Here is a 22,308-nt window from a genome sequence, read left to right on the forward strand (position 1 = left end):
TTGATAATACAATTGTCAAAGTAACTACAGAAGCACAGAAAACTGAAGCTCACAGGTAAAAGAAAAACCACATTCTTCAGCTCATCTCGTCTCGATTTCCTTAAGAACAGAGCCACATTTCTTGATTGAAAATAGGCAAACTGTATACAAAATATTCCTCCAGTCCCAAAAAATGGATGTAAGAAATCTGAAGATAAACTAGCTATCGTGATGAATCTCTGGGCTTAAACTTTCCTGTTGCAGACATGCACACCCAAAGGCAACAGTTAAAAGTTATTTAAAACAGCCCTAGGGTGGTTTTCTCCTCCTCCCTCCAACATTAAAACAAATTATTTAAGAAATCAGAGTTCCTCCGTTTTTTTCTGATAACAACATGGGGTCTGCACTCTCTGCAGTATCCAAACTTCAAACCAGGAAACTAAAATTAGGTTCATAATGAGACCTCAGTACCCTGTTTTCTGAGTCTTCCCTGAAGCTTTCTACACTGATAGCAGGAGTGAGAACAAACTGTTCTCCCTAGAACAGATTTTAAATGAATCACTTCACACCATTAAATGCAACCTGAGAAACATGCTGCTAGTTCTTTCCTCACCTCAGTCTCATGAATTCAGATCTATTATTCTCTGCAATAGCCTGTAGTTTCAGCTCACCAGGGGCTTTAAATATTGAGCCTGCAATAAAAGCCAGTTATCTGTTCAAGGGAATCTCATAACAACAAAGTCAGGTATGTCAAGGTGACACTTGTGGGGGAGTGAGGTAAATTGCCATGTGTATCACAGCGCTCTTCACCAAAACACACTGCATAAATGCTAAAGCATTCAACATGACAACCAGCTCCACAACTAGGCATTAACAGTCAAAACCCAGTTTGTGGTAAAAGCTGTTTAGCTCTGAACTGAAGGTAGAAGTACTACAAGACTGCTGTGCCATGTTTTCATTCAATCCTAAGTTAAAAAGGAGAAACACTTGCTACCTTCTTCCCTCCCCACTTAATGAGGAAACACTTCCACTTTTTATGGGAAATTATGTAAGACCCTCCATGGCCCTCTGTGAAATAAGAGATTTAAATAAGAAGCATCAATTTGTGATACTACTATGCCATCTAACAAGATGCAGAAATGTGTTTTTGAAGTGCAGATAAAACTAATTTTTCTGAAGTTTTGCATAATTTCATCCATTAGCATTTCAAAAATCCTTCTACCACACTGCCTAATTAAATGAATATTAAACCTTTCGTCATTCCACTAAGGGAATACAACAAAACAAAGGGACAGCTGTATCCCTGCTGAGCTTCTTTTCTGTAAACTAACTTCAACAACATATGAATAATTCAAGTATTTTATATATTTTCTACAATGATGTCAGCCCTATACTTAAAAAGTCATTTATGGTCTCCACGATCACTTCATTTATCAATATACACCTGTCTTTACAAAGAGATGCTCTTCCAAGCATCCTTTTCTTGAGGCACTTAATGTCTAAGAGCATCAGCCATTGCCAGAATCATAAAAATGAAGATTGGGATATTACATTTCCTGATACAAGTCTAGAAAGTCCAGGAAGATGAGCATGATAGCTGGACCACTGCACTAACATTTAGATAAAATAGCCTGTTTCTTCTACTGGTTTGTTTTTCTTTGTTGGTTGCAGTTACTTTGTGTGGATGAGTAAGGGGAGAGTGGGGTTGAAAAGAAAAGAAAGAAAAAGGGAAAGAGAGAAACCTCTCGGAGAAAGAGGGGGAGGATAGGGTGGGCTTATTTTTTATTTAAAGAAAGGCCAAATGGCATTTTGTTCTAAGGACAGATCGAGAACTTCACAGTCACTCTTAGTTTTTTTTCTAGTTCACTCATATTTCTTCACACATTAAATTCTTAAAGACTTTCAAAAACAGAATATGTGAGAAATAACTAAAGCTGAAAGAGAATCTACCCAAGTCCTATACAGCTGCCATAAACAGCTTCTCTATTTCAAAATGACTTCCAGATGAAATATTCAGAACACGAAACACAGCCACTTCCCTCATACCACACATTCCTCCCCTATTTCTTACTAAGTGATTTACCTCTTTATATGTTTGATTACTCTATTTTGTGTTCTAAAAGGAAAAAACAATATATATAAGAAGATATCATGTGCATAAATAGCATATTCAAAGAATAATTTAGTCATTGAGTGACTCACCTCACCTGACACTAAGTTACACACCACATCCCAGCTAGTCATATTCTCCTATAAAGAGCTTGTCAGAAGCTATGCTGGGTGAGAGGTGTCATACAAGGTTCTATGAAGATCAAATTCAGCATGGCGAAGATAATTCATCCCACTTATTAGACAGCTAAGGACATAATAAATCACACTCTGGAGATAACCATCTCTCCCTCAACAGACTACAGAAGAAATCTAAATACCCAGCCTTTACATACTAAATCCCATCCTGCTCAGAACAGTGTCACAGTTTTGACAGTGCACTACTACCTACTGAAGGAGAGGTTTTGATCATTTTACAGTGGGGGCAGGAGGGAACAAAATCAACCAAATTTGTTGGAATTATGGGAATTATCATTACACCTGGGTGCTCCTTCTTACCCTCCCATCCTACTAGCTTCCTCTCTGTCCATTCTCACCCAGGGTGGTGGGTACATACATGCATCCATACACCTAAGCCAGTAAATATAATGGGAATTTCTAGGACAGGCTATTTTGGAAACAGAATTTCTTAGAAATCTCCAATTTTAAAAGAATTGACCTTTCTAATTTAAAAAAAATTAAACATGAAAAAATGCAATATTTCTCTGGAAAAACCTGTATGATATATCATACAGTTTCAGGAAGATCCAGCTCTACACAGGAAAAGCAAGGGTAGTTGAAAGTTTACCTCACAAGGGGGTTGTGCCTTCAGTCTTAACCATTACTGATTCCTAATAGGCAGCTCTGTCTGACTTCAATGATATTACATCCTTGGGAAAAATGAGAATGGTGCTTAAACAGAATGAGTTTTTAAGAAATTAGGGGTTACATATGATTTTTACTTTTCTAAACTAAACCTTGCTAAAACAATGGTAAGAGCTCATGGCTGCTGAATCTGAACTTAAACAGCAAAACTTCCATGGAAAAAGAACTGCTTTGTTCTTTACCCTCTTCCATTTTCACAGACTATTAGGATGATCCTGAAAAATACCCTTTTGGAAAGCATTTGTAAAGGACTGACAGAAACATGTTCAAAGTTGCCCGAGAGAGACAGTGGAACCATACTTCATATACTGATACTTCCAGATGAGGGAAACAAAACAAGCCTGATAGCTGATGCTTTTTACCAGACTGTCACAATACTTACCCAAGGAAGCCCACGAAGGTGCCTGCCAAATGTCATTGAGTTGCCAGTACAGAGCTCCCATTGTGTGTCCTTCTCCCTTGATTATTTCACTTTGACTAAAACGATAGAATTCAGTTTCTGTCTTTACACACTGAGCCTGCATCACCTTGGTCAACAAACACATAAAAAATTACTTTTTTTTGTGTATTGCATTTTGTATTTTACTTTATTTTCAAAGCATGTGTGTATATATTAATATACAACACAAACTTCACAGCAACAGCATATAACTTTAACACTCAACAGTATGCACCTGCAGTGCTGTGGGCCTCTGTTTGAAGAAGATCTATTCCTAGCAGCTCCTGACAGCTTTACAAGCAGTATTTTCAGATAAACTCTGGAGGGGCTACTTCCTGCCTTCCATCCAGTGAAGGTCACTGGGCAACAGAGTCTTTGAAAGACAAATGGAAGACAAGGGAAAGATAAATAAACTTAATTTTTTTTTAATTAATGTAAACAAAACACCCAAGAGCTGCAAAATGATCCAATGCTGCATTACCTCCAGTATATGTTACCTTAATGTCCAAATGCCTATGCTCAGAAAACATAACACACATTCCCAGCATATAGTCAAAATTGTGCTAAAGAGCAACCTTTTTTCACTTGCACTTCCACTTCTCTCTTTCCCCACCTTGTCTTTAAGAAACATTTTTCAGAATTTTTAATTGGCCAAGTTCTCAATAGAAGCCGAACTGCTTGTTATTTTCTTCACAAAGTATAGTACTAGGCCAGGGAGGTATTAAAAGAAAGTCTCAAAATAGAGGAAAAGGTCTCTAGGAGAGCTGAAAAGGTAAAGATAACATTTCCAGTTAACCACTAGAGCCAAGTTTAATCTTCTTATCCTTTTTGCTATCCTTACTTCGGCATTCTTAAATTTTTTTAACCTAAGGCCCTCACAGACTTAACCCTGCAGAAATTCTCATAGTTTTCTGAGTCAGAACCTCACTGAGCAAGTTTTACCCCCTTTTTCAATTTCACAGCATCATCTAGCCTTGTTCTCGTCATCAGTGCCTAAAGTTCTCCAGCTGTTTTGGCTTTATACAAAACTTGCTGACAGCAGCTCTCAGACATTAAAAACGTAGTGAATGTGCAGTTATTCCCATCAAGAGGGTTTCTGAAATTCTTGGAACACAACAAAAAGTAACAACACTTTAAACTTGCCTAACATCATTAAAAAGTCACTTAACATCGTTTAAAAGTCACACAGAAATCATGAAGAAACAAGCATGAAGTAAACTACTACAGATGAAGAGCAAAATATAATCTACTGATTCAAAAAAACTCCCTAACAAAATAGATTCTCTAAAATACCAATGAGTCCATAACAAATAAAAGCTACTAATAATCTCATTCACAGAGAACTGCATTCTCTAGAAATAGTCTTATTTCAAAAGCTCATGTATTCCTTGTGGCAAAAATCGAAGCAGTAAGCCTATAGGGGCCACATGAAGAGGAAAACATACCCACCCTGGAATGGGAAGTAAAAGTGTAGAGCTAGGAATAATTGCATACCAAGAAAGGCAGCACATCTCTGCATCCCCAAGCCAGCTTCATGAGTGGGCCATGACAGGGGGATAGGGACCAAGGTAGCACACACAGCCAGGCTACCTCCCAGTCCGGCCAGTTTCTGGGAAATTTCCCAAGAAGCATCCCAATAAACCAGAGATAAGCTAGTTCCAAATTAAACTGGATTCTTCAATGCTTCAGTGCAGAAACTTTCTGCATGACTGAACATTACCTAAAATAATAGGCCCAGATTAAGCTGACAGTATCTATTGGAACAAGTATTGACAAGTATTATACTAAAGACATCAGTGTTACCTGAGTGAGGTAAATCGTATCTTTGAACTTCTTTATGGGATCTGTGCTCTGGGGAAGCTTGAAATGATACCCAATCTGTTGAAGCATCTGATCGTTGCCATTTTCATGGTGTTGTCGATGGAGAGAAAAATTGCTTGTGTAGGACCAGTCCTCAGTGGAGGAAACCTTTTAAAACCCACAAAAGCAAGAGATCAGAATGAAAAGGCAAAATGTGTATTTAACGGCTGACAGAATATTCAGGAAAGGATATCCATATTACAGCCCACTGACACCGTCAAAAACCTTTAAAAATAGTAGTATATTTCTATAGTGCTTTGTGCAGTCATGCAAGGATTTTGAATAAGTAACACCCTTTTCTTATACTCCTTGTAGAAATAAATGAAAGCAGACATTGCTGTTGAACCCAGAAGAGTGATATTTTGGTTCAACATATGCCATTAGAAAGAATGGCATATTCTTCCTAAAGTTCAGTTTGGCCAAGGTACCTCAGAGGTTTCCCTGCATTCACTGTAAATCGGGAACACCCTAAATTAAGATGGAAGAAAGAACTCTAGTCAAACACATTTCGGCAAAAAAAGTTACAGAAGTTCGTAAGGCTATAAAGTCTAATGATGTGCATATTTTCAAAACCTGCCTCTGAAAACACATAATCATGAAACAGGTTTTTTCAACCAATGACAACCCTGCAGTGTAGCTCATACAGTTATTGACAGCTTGCATTGTAATTACAATCTCTATAAAATCTTTTTATTTAAATTTGTTCCTTTTTAGGCTGGATTGAATTTTTTTTTCATTGCTATTAATATCAAAGAATTTATTGATGATGTCTTGGATAATATACTTTGCTCTGCAAATTGGAAGGTACATTTTGAACTCCCTTTGTATGTATGTATGAGTATCAACATGATATTCATCTCTTTCTGAACAAACAAACAGTATATGTGTCTGCTCGAACTGGATAAAAAAGACAGAATATACAATATCTAAATGTAACAGGAGACAAAACCAAATTCTCTTATATGCAATACATAAAAGCTCCAAATTATTTAAGTAAAAGAAACTGGGGAAGTTACAAAAATAAATAATTTTTTAATTTTTTTTTTAAATTCAGCACGATTAAGCGTTTTTCATGTTTCTTTCTGGTTTTTCTGCTTCCTGTATTACCCCAACTACAGTTCAGATGCTGCAGTTTGTTGGGAAGAGGCTCACTGCCCTCACTAAATGAGAGCAGAGGGAACAGTAAGGTGTGGAAGCCCAGCCTTACCTTTTTGATTGTACTGAAGGAAGGCCATGACTGAAATCCATATTCTGAAGCAAAACGAGTTTTAGGATATGCTGCCCAGTTCCAGCAGTCAACGCTGTAGTCATAAAAGTGAGTGTCACCATAATGGGTATCATAAGGATTCTGAGAGACCCAACCTTCTTTAACTGACTCTAAGCCATTGGTGGGACTGGATGCAACAAAAGGACGACTCTTATCTTCCTGGGATTTAAAAACAAAACGACAACCCATCACAAAGTGATTGGCTTTTATCATGAGAACATGCAGACCATGTTTTGAAAAGGCAGGGCAGCAAGGAGAACATGCCTTTTCCAAATCTGAGTCAACACCTAGGAAATATTCCCCTTTGTGTCCTGACATTCATCATCTGTACTTACTTAATTAGCCTCTTATTTATGTTTTTGGAGGACAGCTGGGCATGATGATGCTTGCTCTGCTGTTCAAAGGGATTCTCTCCGCACATCAAGAGATTTTCTATCTTTACATTCTCCTAAATTCTTAATGAAAGCTATTCAAAGTATGCCTCATGAAAAAAAAAAAAAAAAATCAAGGTACATTAATATTTGAGTACTGTGACTTTTTTTTAAATGGAAAATCATTACTTTTTCAGCATTTTTGCAGGAACAAAGGCCATGATTTTCCCTTCTTATTAAGTAGTCACCTAAATTTAGACCTAACAAAGCCAAGGTATTCTGCTACTAATGTTTGTATGGTAGCATTGCACGTTATTGTCACTTTGGCTGGCTCTGCATGTTAAGACAGATGAGACTATAAAAAGGGTAACATTTCAAACTGTTCAGACCTGCCTTTATTTATAGCCTCAGTAGATTTAGTATACTAAATCTTTTAGCAGTACCCTACAAAGTACTGAAGGAATCCTTTTGCAGGTATAATTAATTTACTACCATACTTGTAGTAAGATAGCAGCCCAAGTTAGTTACCAATCACAAGTTACAATTGGCTCCAATACAGCAAAACACTTAGACATGTGCTTCATTTTAAGGAATAGTCCATCTCCCCCCTCTTTTTTTTTTTTTTTGACATGAGTAATTAATAATTAACTGAAACAATTTACTACAGGATATTCTGGGTTCCCTGAAGTCTTTAGCTCAAACTTGGAAGTTCTTTTTAAATTATACTGTCCAGTACTGCTAGTAGTAGTTACAGGTTTCCTCAGCTGGCTTGTATTACCAGGACCTGAAATCATTTGACTGTATTGTTCCTTCTGGCACTCAAAATAGTTATATTATGGGTTTAAAACAAAAGAGGGTCTGTCTTGGACAGTGATGCTGCACAAGTGATCTGTAACTAAAACACAGTATCAAGCCAGAACACTCTGCTGCACACGCACTGGCCATCCAACTCATGTAGCTAATAACCGAAACACTACAGCATACCTTTACTCACAACTCAGTTTGAAAAAACCTGAAATACAGAAATCTGTATTTCACAGAAATACAGGAATATAAGACATCATTACCATTTAGAATGCATAAGTGCCCTTAAGAGTGTGATCCTTTTCAGCAAGTTCTTTCAAATCTGGCCTCATTTTACCGTTTCCTCATATCTCAGCTTTTTCAGTAAAAAGGTATTCTACATTTTCAGACTACAACTATTTTGATAACACCAGCAGCCTCCAATAACAAGCAATAATATTGCTGTCACCTACGTAACTGAGTGCCTGTCTTTGCCATGGAGAAACTTCGGGTCATAAACCTCATAACATGAAACGTATCTCATCCCGAAAAGTACAGAGATTAGACTAAAATTATCACACCCTGAAGTCAGTAAGATCATACTATACAAGGGATAACTGAGTAGGAAAAGGCCAGTAGCATTTTTAGGTTAACAGAAAATTATACATCAATTTGGGACTTATAAATCAATTCCACCCTACATACACACATAAAGGAAAAAATCAGGATAAAGATAATCTGATCATCTAGATTAATTAATTAACAGGCAAGTTGATTTTTGTCCACTGAAACTGAAGGCATTTGTGGAGGTATTAAAAATAGGAAGGAAAAAAAGAAGCAAGACCATTTTCAAATCTTCCTATCACAAAGTGTTAAAGACGTAATTTTTTCATTTCCCAAAAGAATTAAAAAAGAAATCCCAAGTTGCTCAATCTGTAAACATTAAAATCTTCTATCAAGCCATATCCCCCTACATTTTCTTGAGATCACTTACAGCAAGAACTATTTCTCGGATGTTCTTCACATAAAGCATAACGTAATCTTTGATGTAGATTTCTCTGTCAGCATAAGGTATGGAGAACCAGTTGCTTGCAATTGCTGCTTCATTTTCATTGTTACCACTCCACAGAATAATTGATGGATGGGATTTTAAACGCCTTACCTGAAATACAACTTACAGTGTCAGAAGTCCAGCAAAATTACTTCTCTTAAAAATAATAAAATATCACTTTATTACTACTTGAATTACAAGTCCATATGCATATTATATATGCTTAGGCTACAATTCCTGGTTTATCTCACTGTTCACTATTCCCTCAGCTCTCCACCAGGCTCAAACTTTTGTAATACACACTTACAAAAGGGCAAACTTTTAATATACGGGCATATATCCACCACATGCACATATGTACCTCCATCCTCACCTACTGAAGCACATGGAAGGGTAAATTCTGAGCTAAAGCATGTTGCAAATATTAAGAGTTTACTCTAAGTGAATACTCTTAAACAGCCTTGAAAGAGGGCAGTTTGGACATGAGGAAAGCCTGTACCTCTGCTTGACCAACTATTCCTGCAAGTAAGTTAGAGGATTTAGCAAGGTTACAGTGTCTGCTATGTAAAGGTACACTAATAAACACTTTCTAATAAGCATTTTTTTGGAAAGCTAACTTACAGAGTCAATCAAAAATGGATAATTGGAAATAGAGCTTCAACACATGGACATAATACCTGATGAGTAACTTCTGCTCCTACAGATTCTAAATAATTCTGGTCAGTTGGATATAGCGCACATGCAAACATAAAATCCTGCCATATCTACAGGGAAAAGGAAAAAAAAAGCATATCATTTTACATACTTTAAAAATATAAGGTTAATTGCATACACAATCCTTTGTTCAAACAGAAGTTATTTATCTCAAAAAAGAATTAAACTGAAATGTTCTATTTGTTATTCTTGGAAAGTACCACCAAAATAATCACATCCTCCATGGCCTTCAGTATGTGCATATTTCACTATAGCTTTCCTCAGTATCAGAGTTACAAAGTATTTACCCTTAGGAATCAGGTCCTGGCAACTTTCACTGGTGAGTGGAATATTGCTCAATAGATGGAGTTCAGCAAGCGTCAATGAAATAATTAGAACCCATGCACTGCTCAAATGTGAACATGGGGTAATTTCCAGCTGAACAGAACAGTTCTGTATTTACTACTTTGGAGGTGTAACACCAAATCCACACTACTTATTAAAAATAAACAGTAATTCTTCTGGTATCGAGCACACTTACCAGATGTCCAAGTATATTTGTTAACAAAACACTTCCATACCAAATGCACAAACTGATCTTAAAAAGAGCAAATATTACCCAGTAAGAGGGACAGAAACAAACTACATCCTCTAACAACACAGTGATTTTTCTCTTCAAAGAAAGATGAAGTAGATACCACTAGAGAACAGCCAGCCTTTCAATCCAACAAGGAACTCCATTTGTACCTTGAAGGAAAAGAACTACAAAAAAGGAAAAAGGAAGAAGCCCAGTGAGATGGGTAAGATTTCTTGTTAACCTGTTCTATTTTTTAAACTGCTGTAACTTTGAGACTTCTGCTAGTCTATGGTAATGAAATGGTAATGGAAAGATCTCTTGAAGGAGTATATTAAAGCAAAGGAGACTAAATTTTTCTGAACACTGTGCTACATAAACAATAGAGACAGACTGTCCTCAACTCTTTTCAGTGCATGCTCCCTAGGAAAACTGAAGATACGGAACAGGAAAGTAGGAGATAATGGATCCATTAGTAATTGTTCCACTCCTAGCACTGTACAAAAGAGGCAAAGCTGCTGCTGGAGAACCACTTAGAATGTTTCAGTGACTGTGTTGAGTCAAAACTCTCTATTGAAAGAAACTTTCTCTGACTGTTTCCCCTCAGTGATCTATCACTCTTTTTCCTTAAGCACAGTTTGACTTCATGCACTTTTAAGCCTTTGCGAGACCATCAGAAGAAACAAAATCAAAAGCCTCCAGCATCACCCCCTCCAGAATACGGGTCTGATTTTCTGCATCTACCTACTATTTTGGCTGCTAAATAAGATCTAAATCTTGTATTGAACACTGTACAGGCACAGATCTAAGTGGCCTACTTAGGTGCCTAGTGTCAAAAACGAAAGCACTAAGTGCTCAGAAGCCTTGAAAATCAGGGCACTCATTCAGATGACTAAAATAGATGAAACATTTTATTTTTTTCAGGCACACACAGCAGAAGACAGCAAGGTATCGGCTCTGCCTCCCTGCTTTTTATGCTGTAGAGTAAAACCAAACACATTTCTTTGGATTTCAATATGAGATTCAAGTTGGCCTTCACTCATCCAGTGACTATTTTATCAAAACTTACTCATATGTGCCTCCAAGCTCACATAATCAAAGGGACTCATCTATGGTTATCAGTGTTTGCAGCAGGTGTTCCCCTTAGAGCTACATTTATACTCAACTATAGCTTGTTCAAAACGACCCTTTGGATAAGGCCTTCCATGCTTGGCTTCGGACCAAGTGAAATATTTTTGTGTTGACACTTAGAACCAAGAAACCCCAAACCTTTTCAGCTATTGCTATAAAGGAGAAAATACTTCTAAAAGAAATAAAATCCATTCCCACAGCAAAGAAAAGCATGACTATTTTCTCTGGTATTTTAATAACTCCAAGGTGGCTGAAAGCACAAAACTCAAATACAGCAGACTTTAAATCTTCATTGAGGTCAGATTGCAAGGCCTTTGCTCTCAATCTGGGGCATATCCTCAAACACTCAGGTTCTTCAGCAGGGCTATTCTCATATGAGTAAGCCCTAAACACAGCTACAGGGCCCCACACTCTGGTTGCTGTGAGAAAAATATCATTTGATCTCATGAACAACCCCCCTCCCATGCAATACATGTTTCACAACTACTTGACTGAGTGTTGCAAGTCCCTGTTGATGCCTACAGCCCACAAAAGTTCTTCTATTATGTTCATCATTACAGTGTAAGCAACAACTTCCTGCACTGAATGGCATCCCTAGTACCAGTCCCTCAACCATTCATTTCTTCTCTCATTCTTTCCCAAGACAGTAGGAACTGCAGAACTGGCAGAGAGGGACAGTACATAAAGATGAGAGTTTTGGTCAGAAAAAAAAGCTAGAAGACAGAAAGACACAGTCCCATTGGGGAAATGTAAGAGACAGAGGGGGTGAAGACAGTGTGGAGAAAAAGAAGTGGAGATGAAAGGGAGATTCTGAGAACTAGAGATGAGTGAGCAACAGATTTGTAGCTTTAGTTACAAGAAGAAATATAAGCTGGGGCTCTAATATAAAGTCTTCAGAATTTCACAGTTTCAACAGACAGCCTCAGTAAATCAGGAACCATTCAAATTAAAAAGAAATTTTTTAAAAAGTCAGGTTGAATCTGACTTCTCAGGTGGGTATCTACCATGACTTTTGGAAACATGTCTAGGACTTTTGTATTAGTTCTCTTATTTTGTTCATTTAGAGTGGAGTTTTATTTTACAAGTTCTTGTCAGTTTTTAAATAAGTGTTCTGTGCTTATTGTTTTTACCATTATTCCTATTTCATCACAAATATTGTAAAATTCATCTTGTTCATATACACCTCCTCCCCATACTCGAAGCGCATTCATGTTAGCATCTGCTGCAGACTTCAAGAGTAGCCATAATCTGTCAAACACAAAAAAAACAAGATTTCCACAAGTTTTGTGAAACAGTATCACTTAGGAGTTTCTAAGATTATACACACACACACAAACACAACAATCCCCCCTCCCAAAGCAACAAGAAAACCCAACCCCAAACATTCATCATTAGCAGGCTATCTAGCACTTACATCTTTGATAGAAACCAGACTATTTTGATCCCTTCTAAGCCTGCATATCTGGACAGAGCTCTCAAAAAGTAATGCTTTGTGCAGAAAAATGTACTTGGTCTTGTTAACACGCAATAGATGGAGTGACACATGCAAGTGCTTTTACAGAAGCACTGGCAGGACCAGATTTGGAAATACTATATTCTATTAATCAGGTGGTTCTTTTCTCCTTAGATATTCCTTGCTTTAAATATCAATCACTTGAATTCAAATTCTCTTTTAAACACATTCAGAAGTCTATATTCTCTTCCTAAGCTCTACAATGCAATGCATAGCAAAAAGGGGGAAGTGAGAAGGGGAGGAGAAGGACTGAGACACTGAATCTTATTTTAAGGGATTCAGGCTCCATTAATTTTTTTTTAATCATGCTGGTAGCCTCTGAATTGCATGTGAATGCACACTGGAGCATGTGCTGTTGTCCTGGTTCCCCAACTACCTGTAGCAAAACCTAGTCAAAGTACAGCATGGCCCCCATCCCACCTGTAACTCTAGGGTGCTGTGTCACTGAAATCCAAGAAGCCTGGACCAAAAGCGGAAAAAGTGAGTTAGGCAGTTATATCTCCCTGCATGAGATGGATTAGGATATGGCTGAAGTGCACTTCTCTGAGTACCAATGAACATGTTGTAGGCAGGGGGATCAGACAGCCTGAGGATCATCCCTAAAAATACCTGAAAGGCCAGTAACCTGTGGACAGCAAACAACCACCTTCCCATCAGTTATTGCACTTATATGCCTTGAACGTCACTCAAATCTATTAATGTTATCTAAGCCCCAGTTCTGAGGCCTCCGATCCACAATGATTAGTGTTCCACCTTGAAAGGAGTTCCATCTGCTAATGCCACACTTCGATAGAGGGCAGAAGGAGAATCAGGAGGAAGAAAACATGATGCTTTCTCCTTAGAGAACCTAAAATGTGACTTACGTGTCATAGGTCACTCTGTCCTGGAAAGAATCTGCTGGAATCCAGTTCGAGCCCTTAATGAAAATGGGTCGGTCATTGATTCTGAAGTAGAAACTCAGACCAGGTGAGCCATGAATAGGCTCCTGAATAAGTTCTACTGTTCGGAAATAGGCCTGTGAAGACATGAAACTTAGATTTAAAGTGGACAAAAATAAATGAAAACAAAATAAAGAAAACCATTACAAAAGGGATTCAACTAAACACTAACAGCTTAGAATATGTCAAGGAGTCAAAAGATATGTCACATCTCTAAATTCCAGCTTAATGAAAACACACTGTAACAGGGCTAAAAAGCATGCTTCTGATAAACCTCTTCACTTTTTAAAGTTACTATCGTATTGAGAGAGAACCTACAAGGATGCTGGGGAGGGACTATTCATCAGGGACTGCAGTGACAGGACAAGGGGTAACGGGTTAAAACTTAAACAGGGGAAGTTTAGATTGGATATAAGGAAGAAATTCTTTACTGAGAGGGTGGTGAGGCACTGGAATGGGTTGCCCAGGGAGGTTGTGAGTGCTCCATCCTTGGCGGTGTTCAAGGCCAGGTTGGATGAGGCCTTGGGTGGCATGGTTTAGTGTGAGCTGTCCCTGCCCATGGCAGGGGGGTTGGAAGTAGATGATCTTAAGGTCCTTTCCAACCCTAACTATTCTATGATTCTATGAAATGACTGTGCATGTGCATGCACGTACATATGTAAGAGACAGGTGTGTGCTTGCTTGCTCCAAAACTCAGTCAAAAGTCTAGCTGAGGACCAGTGAGAGAAATACAGTGGTTGCATTAGATCAGACATATCATTTGATCTGTAATTGTCTCCTGAAAGGAGACTGCAGCAGCTCAACTGTAAGTCTTGGCCATGAATGCCTAGATTCAGATTCATCCAGTAAAAATCACTATCTTCTTTTGCTATCCTGAAATGGTACCTCTTTAATGGACATAGCAATTAAAGAGAAAAAGATCTGTGTGCAAACACAAATGGTGGTTTGAAAGTGAAGGGCCCTCTGGCCATCACAGCTGTGTTTGCACAGCATGATCAGCGGTTAGGTTTCAGCTAAATACCCACTAACCCTCTGTAAGGTATTAAAGGTCATTCCAGATAAAAGCACATCTCAAACAGAAGCCAAACTTTTACAGCTGCTCTTTCAGCCTAATATCAGCATTGTGTACTGCAGACACTGAAATAAGAAAACATTCCTCCTTCCTGCTGCAGGTGGAAGAAAAGTTCTCAAGAAATCATTCTGGACATTTTTGAGAAGTGTCAGTCAAAGCAACAACGCTGTTCTGAGGGGTATCCTGATTGCACTGACATAAACACAGTCAGTTCTACAGGCATGAGAGATAAGTTAGTTGAATGCAGTAATACTTTGCACTGACCCCATATTTGTAGTGGTGTCTTCCTCCCCTGCCATGGGGCAGATGTGGAACAGCTGCCATGTTAGGCTCCTGCACAGCTGCAAAGTGTTACAGAAAACTTCTCTTTCAGGGAGAATGTAGACTTCATTTTCTCCTGCGTTCTTGTTCCAGTTCAACTTATCTATGCCAGAAAGAAAAAACTTTTTCTTTCTGGTACCTGTTGCTCATCATTATAGGGAGATAATTAGGAAAATAAATAAAGTGAAGGAACACTAATAGCAAACTTCAGCCACCTTGCACCAAGCAACAGATTTGGGTCAGAAGGGCAGGAATCTCTTTGTTTCTAGACTACCCTTAAGAGAGCAACCAATCCTTCCTCAGATGACTGCATTTGCTACACCTTTTCAAAAGGTCAGCTTGTACAGTACAGCCTGTTCTTTCTGCCATGAGCTACAGTTGAGACATCTGTCCGTAAATGAGGCTAAAATTAACCTTGTTAAGTTCAAGTGATATACCTGTCCTTTAGATAAAATGTAATTCTTTACTTCACACACTAGACAAAGCTGAAGTTCAAATGAGAAATTATTAATCCCACTGCAGGACTGTGTTTTTTAAACTCCCAGTTTATGAAAAATCATACAGAAAATTATTTCTAGTGGTAGAGAAGACAAGAAAATTACTGGGTTTTCTGCTTCCTCTTTGGTGCTTCTTAGTCAGCTGGACAATTATTAACACCTGGACAAAGACAATGACATGACAAACCAGATGTATGAGTGGAGGCTGCGGATCACTGACCTCAAACTAAACTCCTCTGCATCATGGCAATGACCAAAAATAGAAACTGAATGAATAAACAGATGGAACTCGCCCCAAGTCCTGCAGTGTTTTACAATGTTGCCCCAGGGTAACAGTGGATTAGTTGCAAGTGGGCCTCATTATCCATACTAATAAAGAAATTCCCAGCTACAGAGAAACTACAAAGTCTCCAGCATAGCTCTTTTTTGTGGAACAAAAAAGAATGTGCTATATAGTTGGGGCTCCCAAAATATTTGGGAGGTCCTGTCAATGGATGTCATCAGGCAGGTTTGGACTGTCTCAGAGTGCATTTGTAATGGAGTAATATTTGTATTAAAATTTGAAATCTGTAATATTACTAGCAGAAGCAATGTGATGTTGTTTTATTCAAGCTCCAGTGGTACTCATGCAACTGGCCAAATTCAAGGCAATCTGAGACTGAAACACCTAGCCAGAACCACCCTGGTCCTGGGTGAGCAGGAAAAGCTCTTCAGCCTCATTTCACATTCCCAGGCCTTCAGCATTCAGTGCCTTTGCGTTCCCACTCCACTACTCTGCAGGGGTCCATCCAGTAACAGAGCACCTCTTCCTGTTCCTACAGCAGCTTCCTTCTGCCTTGTGAGGTGAAAGAAGGGCAAGGGGAGACAACTAGCATCCAGCATGCTTGGTTACATGCCTTTCTGGCTACTGAGACCTTGGCCAATTTGAAATCTGTCAGACAGACCTTGCTGCCTGAAGACTGAACATTTCTCCAAATCTTGGAGCACACAGAAGAATCTCTCTACCCACCACAGACCAATCAGCCAGTTCTGTGCACTATTAAGAAACAGATACCTCTTTTTAAGTTACACACAAAGTTACATTTATACCTAGTTAAATGACCTGTGGATCACATCTGACATTCCTGGATTTAGCAGCAGGAAAAGTAATAGGGATGAAGATGCCTAGAGCTGAAATAAGATCACAGAACATCCCAGTGACCTAACAAATTAGCACGCAGCATGAAAGTAGTGTGAAAACTACAAAGCCAAAAGGAAAGACTTCTCAAACTCATGCTAAAAGGCTTGGGGGAAAAGAAGGTATAGAGGGAAAGAGGAAAGACAGCTAGAGGTTAAGACCTTCCAAGTACTAAAATAGCCTCATGAAATAAAGAAACCCTCTGATTACAGCGTTGAAGAAATAAACACAGAAAGATGGGGAAAGATAATTGAAAAGCAAACAAATGCCTCGTAAAGCAATGAGAAAGGTAATAAAGTCCTTGATGTAGGCATGGCAAGAAGAAAAGCAACTTATCAATAGCAAACAGGGCTGGACAGACCCTCCCTCAAGAAAATTTCATTATGAGATAATTTCTGGCTTTTTGTTTCACATTACCCTGAGAAACAAACTCTAAACCAAAGAATTCAAACAGGAAAACAAAACAAAATCAAAACCAACCCCATCCTGGATGCTGGCTTTATTCTGGCTCATTTCTTTGCTACTCTAGTAAGAGTACGTACTTCCGTCAGCCAAAGGGGTTCCCAGCACAGCTGGCTAGAGCTCTATAGCTCCCACAAGTACATACCGGGAGGCTATCCAGAAATTTTCCCAAAGGATTAGTTAATGTTTTGGAGACTATTCTAACATGTCAGTAATCAGAGAGTAGTTCAAGCTAAGAGTAGCCAAATCTGACATAAACCCAAACTCTGTTTTCACATATATAGTTCTTGCCCTTTAGTTTTTGCCTATCCAAAATTAGGTAGATACTGATACGGAGACAACCAACCTGTGAAGTATCTCATCCCTACTTTCTTTCTTTTTAAAAAGAGGGCTGGGGAACGTATTACACCTGAATACAGTACTAGGTGAACAACAGAACTGACAACAGAACAATAGATTCAAAAACATTTATCCATGATTTTATTTCCTGAGCTACTCAAAGTTCTTATTAAGCCATGTGAATGTTGCTATTCAGCCTTGCTGACATAAGAGCAAATCGTACCAGAACATAAAAAAACAGCTCAGGGCAGGGGGCAGTGGTGGTAGGGGTATATGTGTCTGTCAGAAACCAAGACAGAGCTTCACAGAACATATAAAGGAAGACTAGACTTTACACTATGAATCTATAAAAACTTCACATGATGCTTAATTTATAATGACCACTATGTGGTGCATGTGCTTTTTTTTTAATTCTCTTTCTCCTTAAACAGAAATACAGAAGCTTGTGAATAAATTTTGTAGACCATGAAGTCCCTATGATCATATGCCACACAGCTCTATGAAATATCATGACGCAACTACTCGAGTGGAATCAATGAGTTTACCTATCATTGTGCAATTTTCACACAGTAATAACAGAATTTTCCTTTTTACAGGCTTTATAGCCATATTTCCTACAACCAGTTTTTCCAAGCATAATATGCAATGTTTATTTGGGGTTTATAAGTTTTTCAAAATTAAATTGCTAATAATAATAAAGAATTATTACTATGACTTCATAATCAAAATAAGGGCTAGCCCTATAAAGACCAGAACTCCAGAAGCTACTGCTTTTCATTAAGATTTTTCACATGAACAAATGTTATAACAAACGGTAGTTTAGACGCTTGGTGAACAGTAGCAATATACACAATAGAACTACCTAATAAATGTCAAAACTTGGTTGTTTACACATGCTGATGGCATAAGTAGCCTAGTCTAATTTGTATGGTGGGGTTTTCTTTCATTGGACAATTGAGAATTACCTCTTTTAAATTCTTAGTAAAAAGAATCAGATAATTATACAGCCAGCATGTTGCAGGAACCCTCTTGCAAATAACCTTCAACATTACTTCCATGGTCATGTTTAAGATGTTACCTCTTCTTAAACCTGAAGCATATCTATTACATTCTAACAAGTTAAAGTACGTTAGCTTTTTAAGAACATGTTTATCCCAGAAGGTTATTTTTTTTTAAATTGAATTAACAAAAAAACCCCTCGGTAATAAACCTTCACATACTCTATAGACATCTAAAAAGGTTTTTCAGTGTATGATACAAAACCATCAGCACAATATATAAAGTTTAAAAGTGGTTTTTTTCATAGATAGAAAACTTAAGCAGTAAACATTTTTTCCTTTCTGAGGTTTCCAACTAACTAAGCCATCTTCCAGTCTGAAGGTAAGAAAAGGCATACATATAAGCTAAAGCTACCATAAAACACATAAGCATGCATTGTGACATTAAAACCCCACTTGTTTCTCATTAGCTTTTTCACACACATATTACAATCCAGCAAAATATTCAAGAGCTCTAGATATCTGCCATGCACAGCAGATGTCCTAACACTAGTAGTGCAATGCCAGCTGTAATCAAGCTGAAGGGCTCACCTTTGAAAATTTCTCAATCTGGTATCCTGCCTCCATGATGAAAGTTGTTGTCATGTTGTATCCAGTTTGCTTTCCATGTCCATTTGGCCACCAAGCCTGCACTGCAAAACTCTCGAATGTACGAGAGAGAAAATCAGAGCAACGTGTATAAAAAGAAGCAGAAAATACACCAGGGGCTCAGATATCTTTGACTGAATTACCAGAGCTCTAATGAGTTTTTTGTGCCTCAGCTGAGCCATGGTAACTATGATCTCTCCAGCTGCAGCTCTGAGGTGAAAATTATTTAAAGCGATATCTGTGTCAGGAGCAGTTATTGTTCACCAGCCTCTGTATCATACCCCTCCTCTCATTGAGGAGCCCCTTTTACCTTTTCAACACTCAATATACTGAGGTGACGCTTTTCAATTGTGACTTTGCTAATGTGTGACCATGCTGACTGCTTATATCAAGCTTTTAAGACAAATTTCTTTATTTTCAGTGTTTTCTGTTTTTTCTCTATGCTTCCTAATCACATCATTAGTACTCAATAATTTTTACAAACATAAAAAAAACCTACCTCTAGGATGACAGAATTATTTTTCTCATTTTTCTAGCACAGAGTAATATTTATATCCTCATCCCAGCCCCCTAGTTCAGCTGCTCAGTCCTATTGCCAACATTTGCCAGCTGAATGTGCAACCCAAAAATCGTGGAAAGAAAGCAATAATGCATGCAACCAAACAATGGAGGGATCAGCACTGAATAGAGCCATGTAAGGAGTGCCTCAATCTTTTCAAAAAAAATGAGGCCACAGAGTAGCCCAACAACATGTTTCGCTGTAGCCATACTTGGACACAATCATGAATGTATGTACTAACATTTCAGCTTCCCTGATGTAGAATTATCATAAATGCTTGTACAACAGTACTCTGTGTTGCGTGGATACAAATGGAAGCACAAAATCAGCGTGTGCCTTGACAGTAAGGGAGCGTTCGCAGCTGCCTGGCATGGCTGGAGTGTCTCATTGGCCATTAATGATGTCATCCTCATGCTCACCATTAGCTTATAAGCAAAACGCTGTCATGTTGACAACACAGCACTTTGCGTGGCAACTGCAGGAAGACTGCTACACATCTCGGTGATACACGCCGCTCAAACACCTACTGATTTCACAACATAATCTGTAGTAAGATCGCAACTAGAATAAAGAATAAATTTCTAGTGAGATCTCCTTATTTAATAAGCACCACACAAGTCTGTTGTACAGAGTAAGGGCTCTGTTAGGCTATCTCTCTCATCATGAGAACACACTGCAGAGCTTCTTGCAAAATCAGCTGATGTGAATTCATGCAGCAAAGCCTTTTGTGTAGAAAGAATAAAAAACCACTGTTGCCTCTGCTCTGAAGGAAGTACTTCCTCACAAACTTGCAGTCACACTCCACTGACAGATTTCTTCTGAGGTTGAGGATGGGACAAATAAATAAGCCAAAATATTTTTTTGAAGTTTCACATTGCAGTGCCTGCTTAATGTAACCCCTGAAAAAGCTAAACAGAGACTAATGATAGTTTTAAATGAAACTGGGTATTTGTAATTGCTCATGCAACTTGCATATCAGATGACAACAGTAACAAAAATCATGTTTGTATGCTTTTATGCTTTCATGTCAAAATAAAGCACATAAGTATGCAAGTCACTGAATGTTCATACTAAAACATAAATACCCTGCTTGTCTTGAACACATGCTTTTTCTCCACTCAAACAACTGATAAGAGAACTTGAGAACACATGCATAATGCATTCAAACTGGGGAAACAAATGCAGAGATACACAGCAACGGAGAAAATCACTAGAGCCAATAAAATATACAAAGGTTTGAGGGCAGACCCTCAGTTTTTAACAGCCAGAATTGTCAGAAGCCCCAAATTCCTGCTCACAGCACATCGCTCACCCACAAATCTAACTGTGCTGTGTAGAAGTGAAGCAGATGGCAATTCCCATTATGCTACTGGCTCCAGCATCAGCTGTGGTTGCTGCCTCTGCGCCTGCCAGGGCTCTCACCCTGCTCACTGGCCTGGGCTTGCTGCTGTCAGGTTCAGTTCTGCACAGTCAGCTCTGCTAGGGCCCTGCTCTCTGAGCAAGAAGCCAAGAAAAATTCATGCTTCTTTTTGCCACACTGGGACCACTGCCTAATTCAAGACAGCTACTTATTTGTCAGCTAGAACAGACACTCTGATTCTCTTAATCCCTCAAGCCTATATATCTTTTCTTAATCATACCTAATAAAACTCAAGTTTCCAAAAAAACAAACCCAAACCCACAAACAAAACAAATTCTATAGAAGTTAAATCATGTTGGTCTGCCATGAGATAGCTTCTCAACACCGTCTGAAAGCAAGCAGATCAATTCTTTCCTCTTTCATCACTAGGGTGTATGCCAAGTTCACTTTTTCAATTGAGTTCTCTCCTCATTAGAGCATCCCTTATTGCTCTAAAATTCCTCCTTAGTTTTGTCTACCCAAGAGACTACAATTCAATGTAAAGAAGTACTACTCCACAAGATTTCCACCAACCTTACTGCTAGACAAGTTCTCCATAGGCCTCTTTTATTTTATTTACCTGAAAGAGTATCTACTAAGAGGTCTGAGGTTTCCTCTTGAGAACCATGTGTATCATAGTGTATTCTACTCCCAATCAGTCCAGTAAACAATAGCATGGGAGACAAGATACCTGCTGCCAGTTAACTGAAGTGACACAGAGTATCCAAAGGTAATCTACCTAAAAGCTCATTTAACAGCGGCTGGTGATGACACATCTTTTTGCTTTGCAGTAAGGAAAAGGTTACATCATCTTTTTGACACTGAGTTGCATAGCCCACAGACACCAATTTTTAGAGAGGAAAAGAACTGTTCTTCTATCTTGTAAGGAATAAACAAACCTGGTTTTAATGTCAGAACACAGTAAAGAAGGGGAGGGAGGCCTAACTGGCATGGAGACAGAACGATACATTGGAAACCATGGGAAACTTTTTGCAGTTGGCTACCCTTCTACATACACCTCCTTACCTTGTTGATGTTTACAAGCAGCACAATGCTGCCTTCTCCAGGTTGAAGCGTCACATTGAATGTTTGCTGTGTTTGCAATTCGGGAATGTTCACAATTACAAGACCCACAACTGGCTTGGAGCTGACTACATCAAAAATAGCCTCGATTTCAAGACGCCACTTCTGAGCACTCTTTACTAAGTGACGGGGGAGGAAAAAATGGGAATTTAGGAATTGTGCTTATATTCCTACTAGTTAG

At 38.5% G+C, this 22,308-nt stretch overlaps 1 protein-coding gene across 23 annotated transcripts in view; it reads right to left on the reverse strand.

The window, feature by feature from the left end:
* The window catches only part of MANBA (mannosidase beta), a 64,848-nt gene that overhangs the window by 18,016 nt on the left and 24,524 nt on the right, over positions 1-22,308 (reverse strand). For 18 of the 23 annotated variants that reach the window (XM_080621376.1, XM_080621382.1, XM_080621377.1 and 15 more), the window contains 9 exons: positions 22,071-22,246; positions 19,030-19,140; positions 13,498-13,649; positions 12,252-12,369; positions 9,401-9,487; positions 8,667-8,834; positions 6,459-6,677; positions 5,195-5,359; positions 3,335-3,479 (listed from right to left, as the gene is read on the reverse strand). In XM_080621376.1, coding sequence (XP_080477502.1) covers positions 3,335-3,479; positions 5,195-5,359; positions 6,459-6,677; positions 8,667-8,834; positions 9,401-9,487; positions 12,252-12,369; positions 13,498-13,649; positions 19,030-19,140; positions 22,071-22,246 — 1,341 coding nt within the window. The remainder of the gene's footprint in view (positions 1-3,334; positions 3,480-5,194; positions 5,360-6,458; positions 6,678-8,666; positions 8,835-9,400; positions 9,488-12,251; positions 12,370-13,497; positions 13,650-19,029; positions 19,141-22,070; positions 22,247-22,308) is intronic. The other 5 variants (XM_080621375.1, XM_080621374.1, XM_080621372.1 and 2 more) reach the window with 5 other exon arrangements.

This window comes from Psittacula echo (genome assembly GCF_963264785.1).
Source record: "Psittacula echo genome assembly, chromosome: 1".
NCBI classification, from domain to species: domain Eukaryota; kingdom Metazoa; phylum Chordata; class Aves; order Psittaciformes; family Psittacidae; genus Psittacula; species Psittacula echo.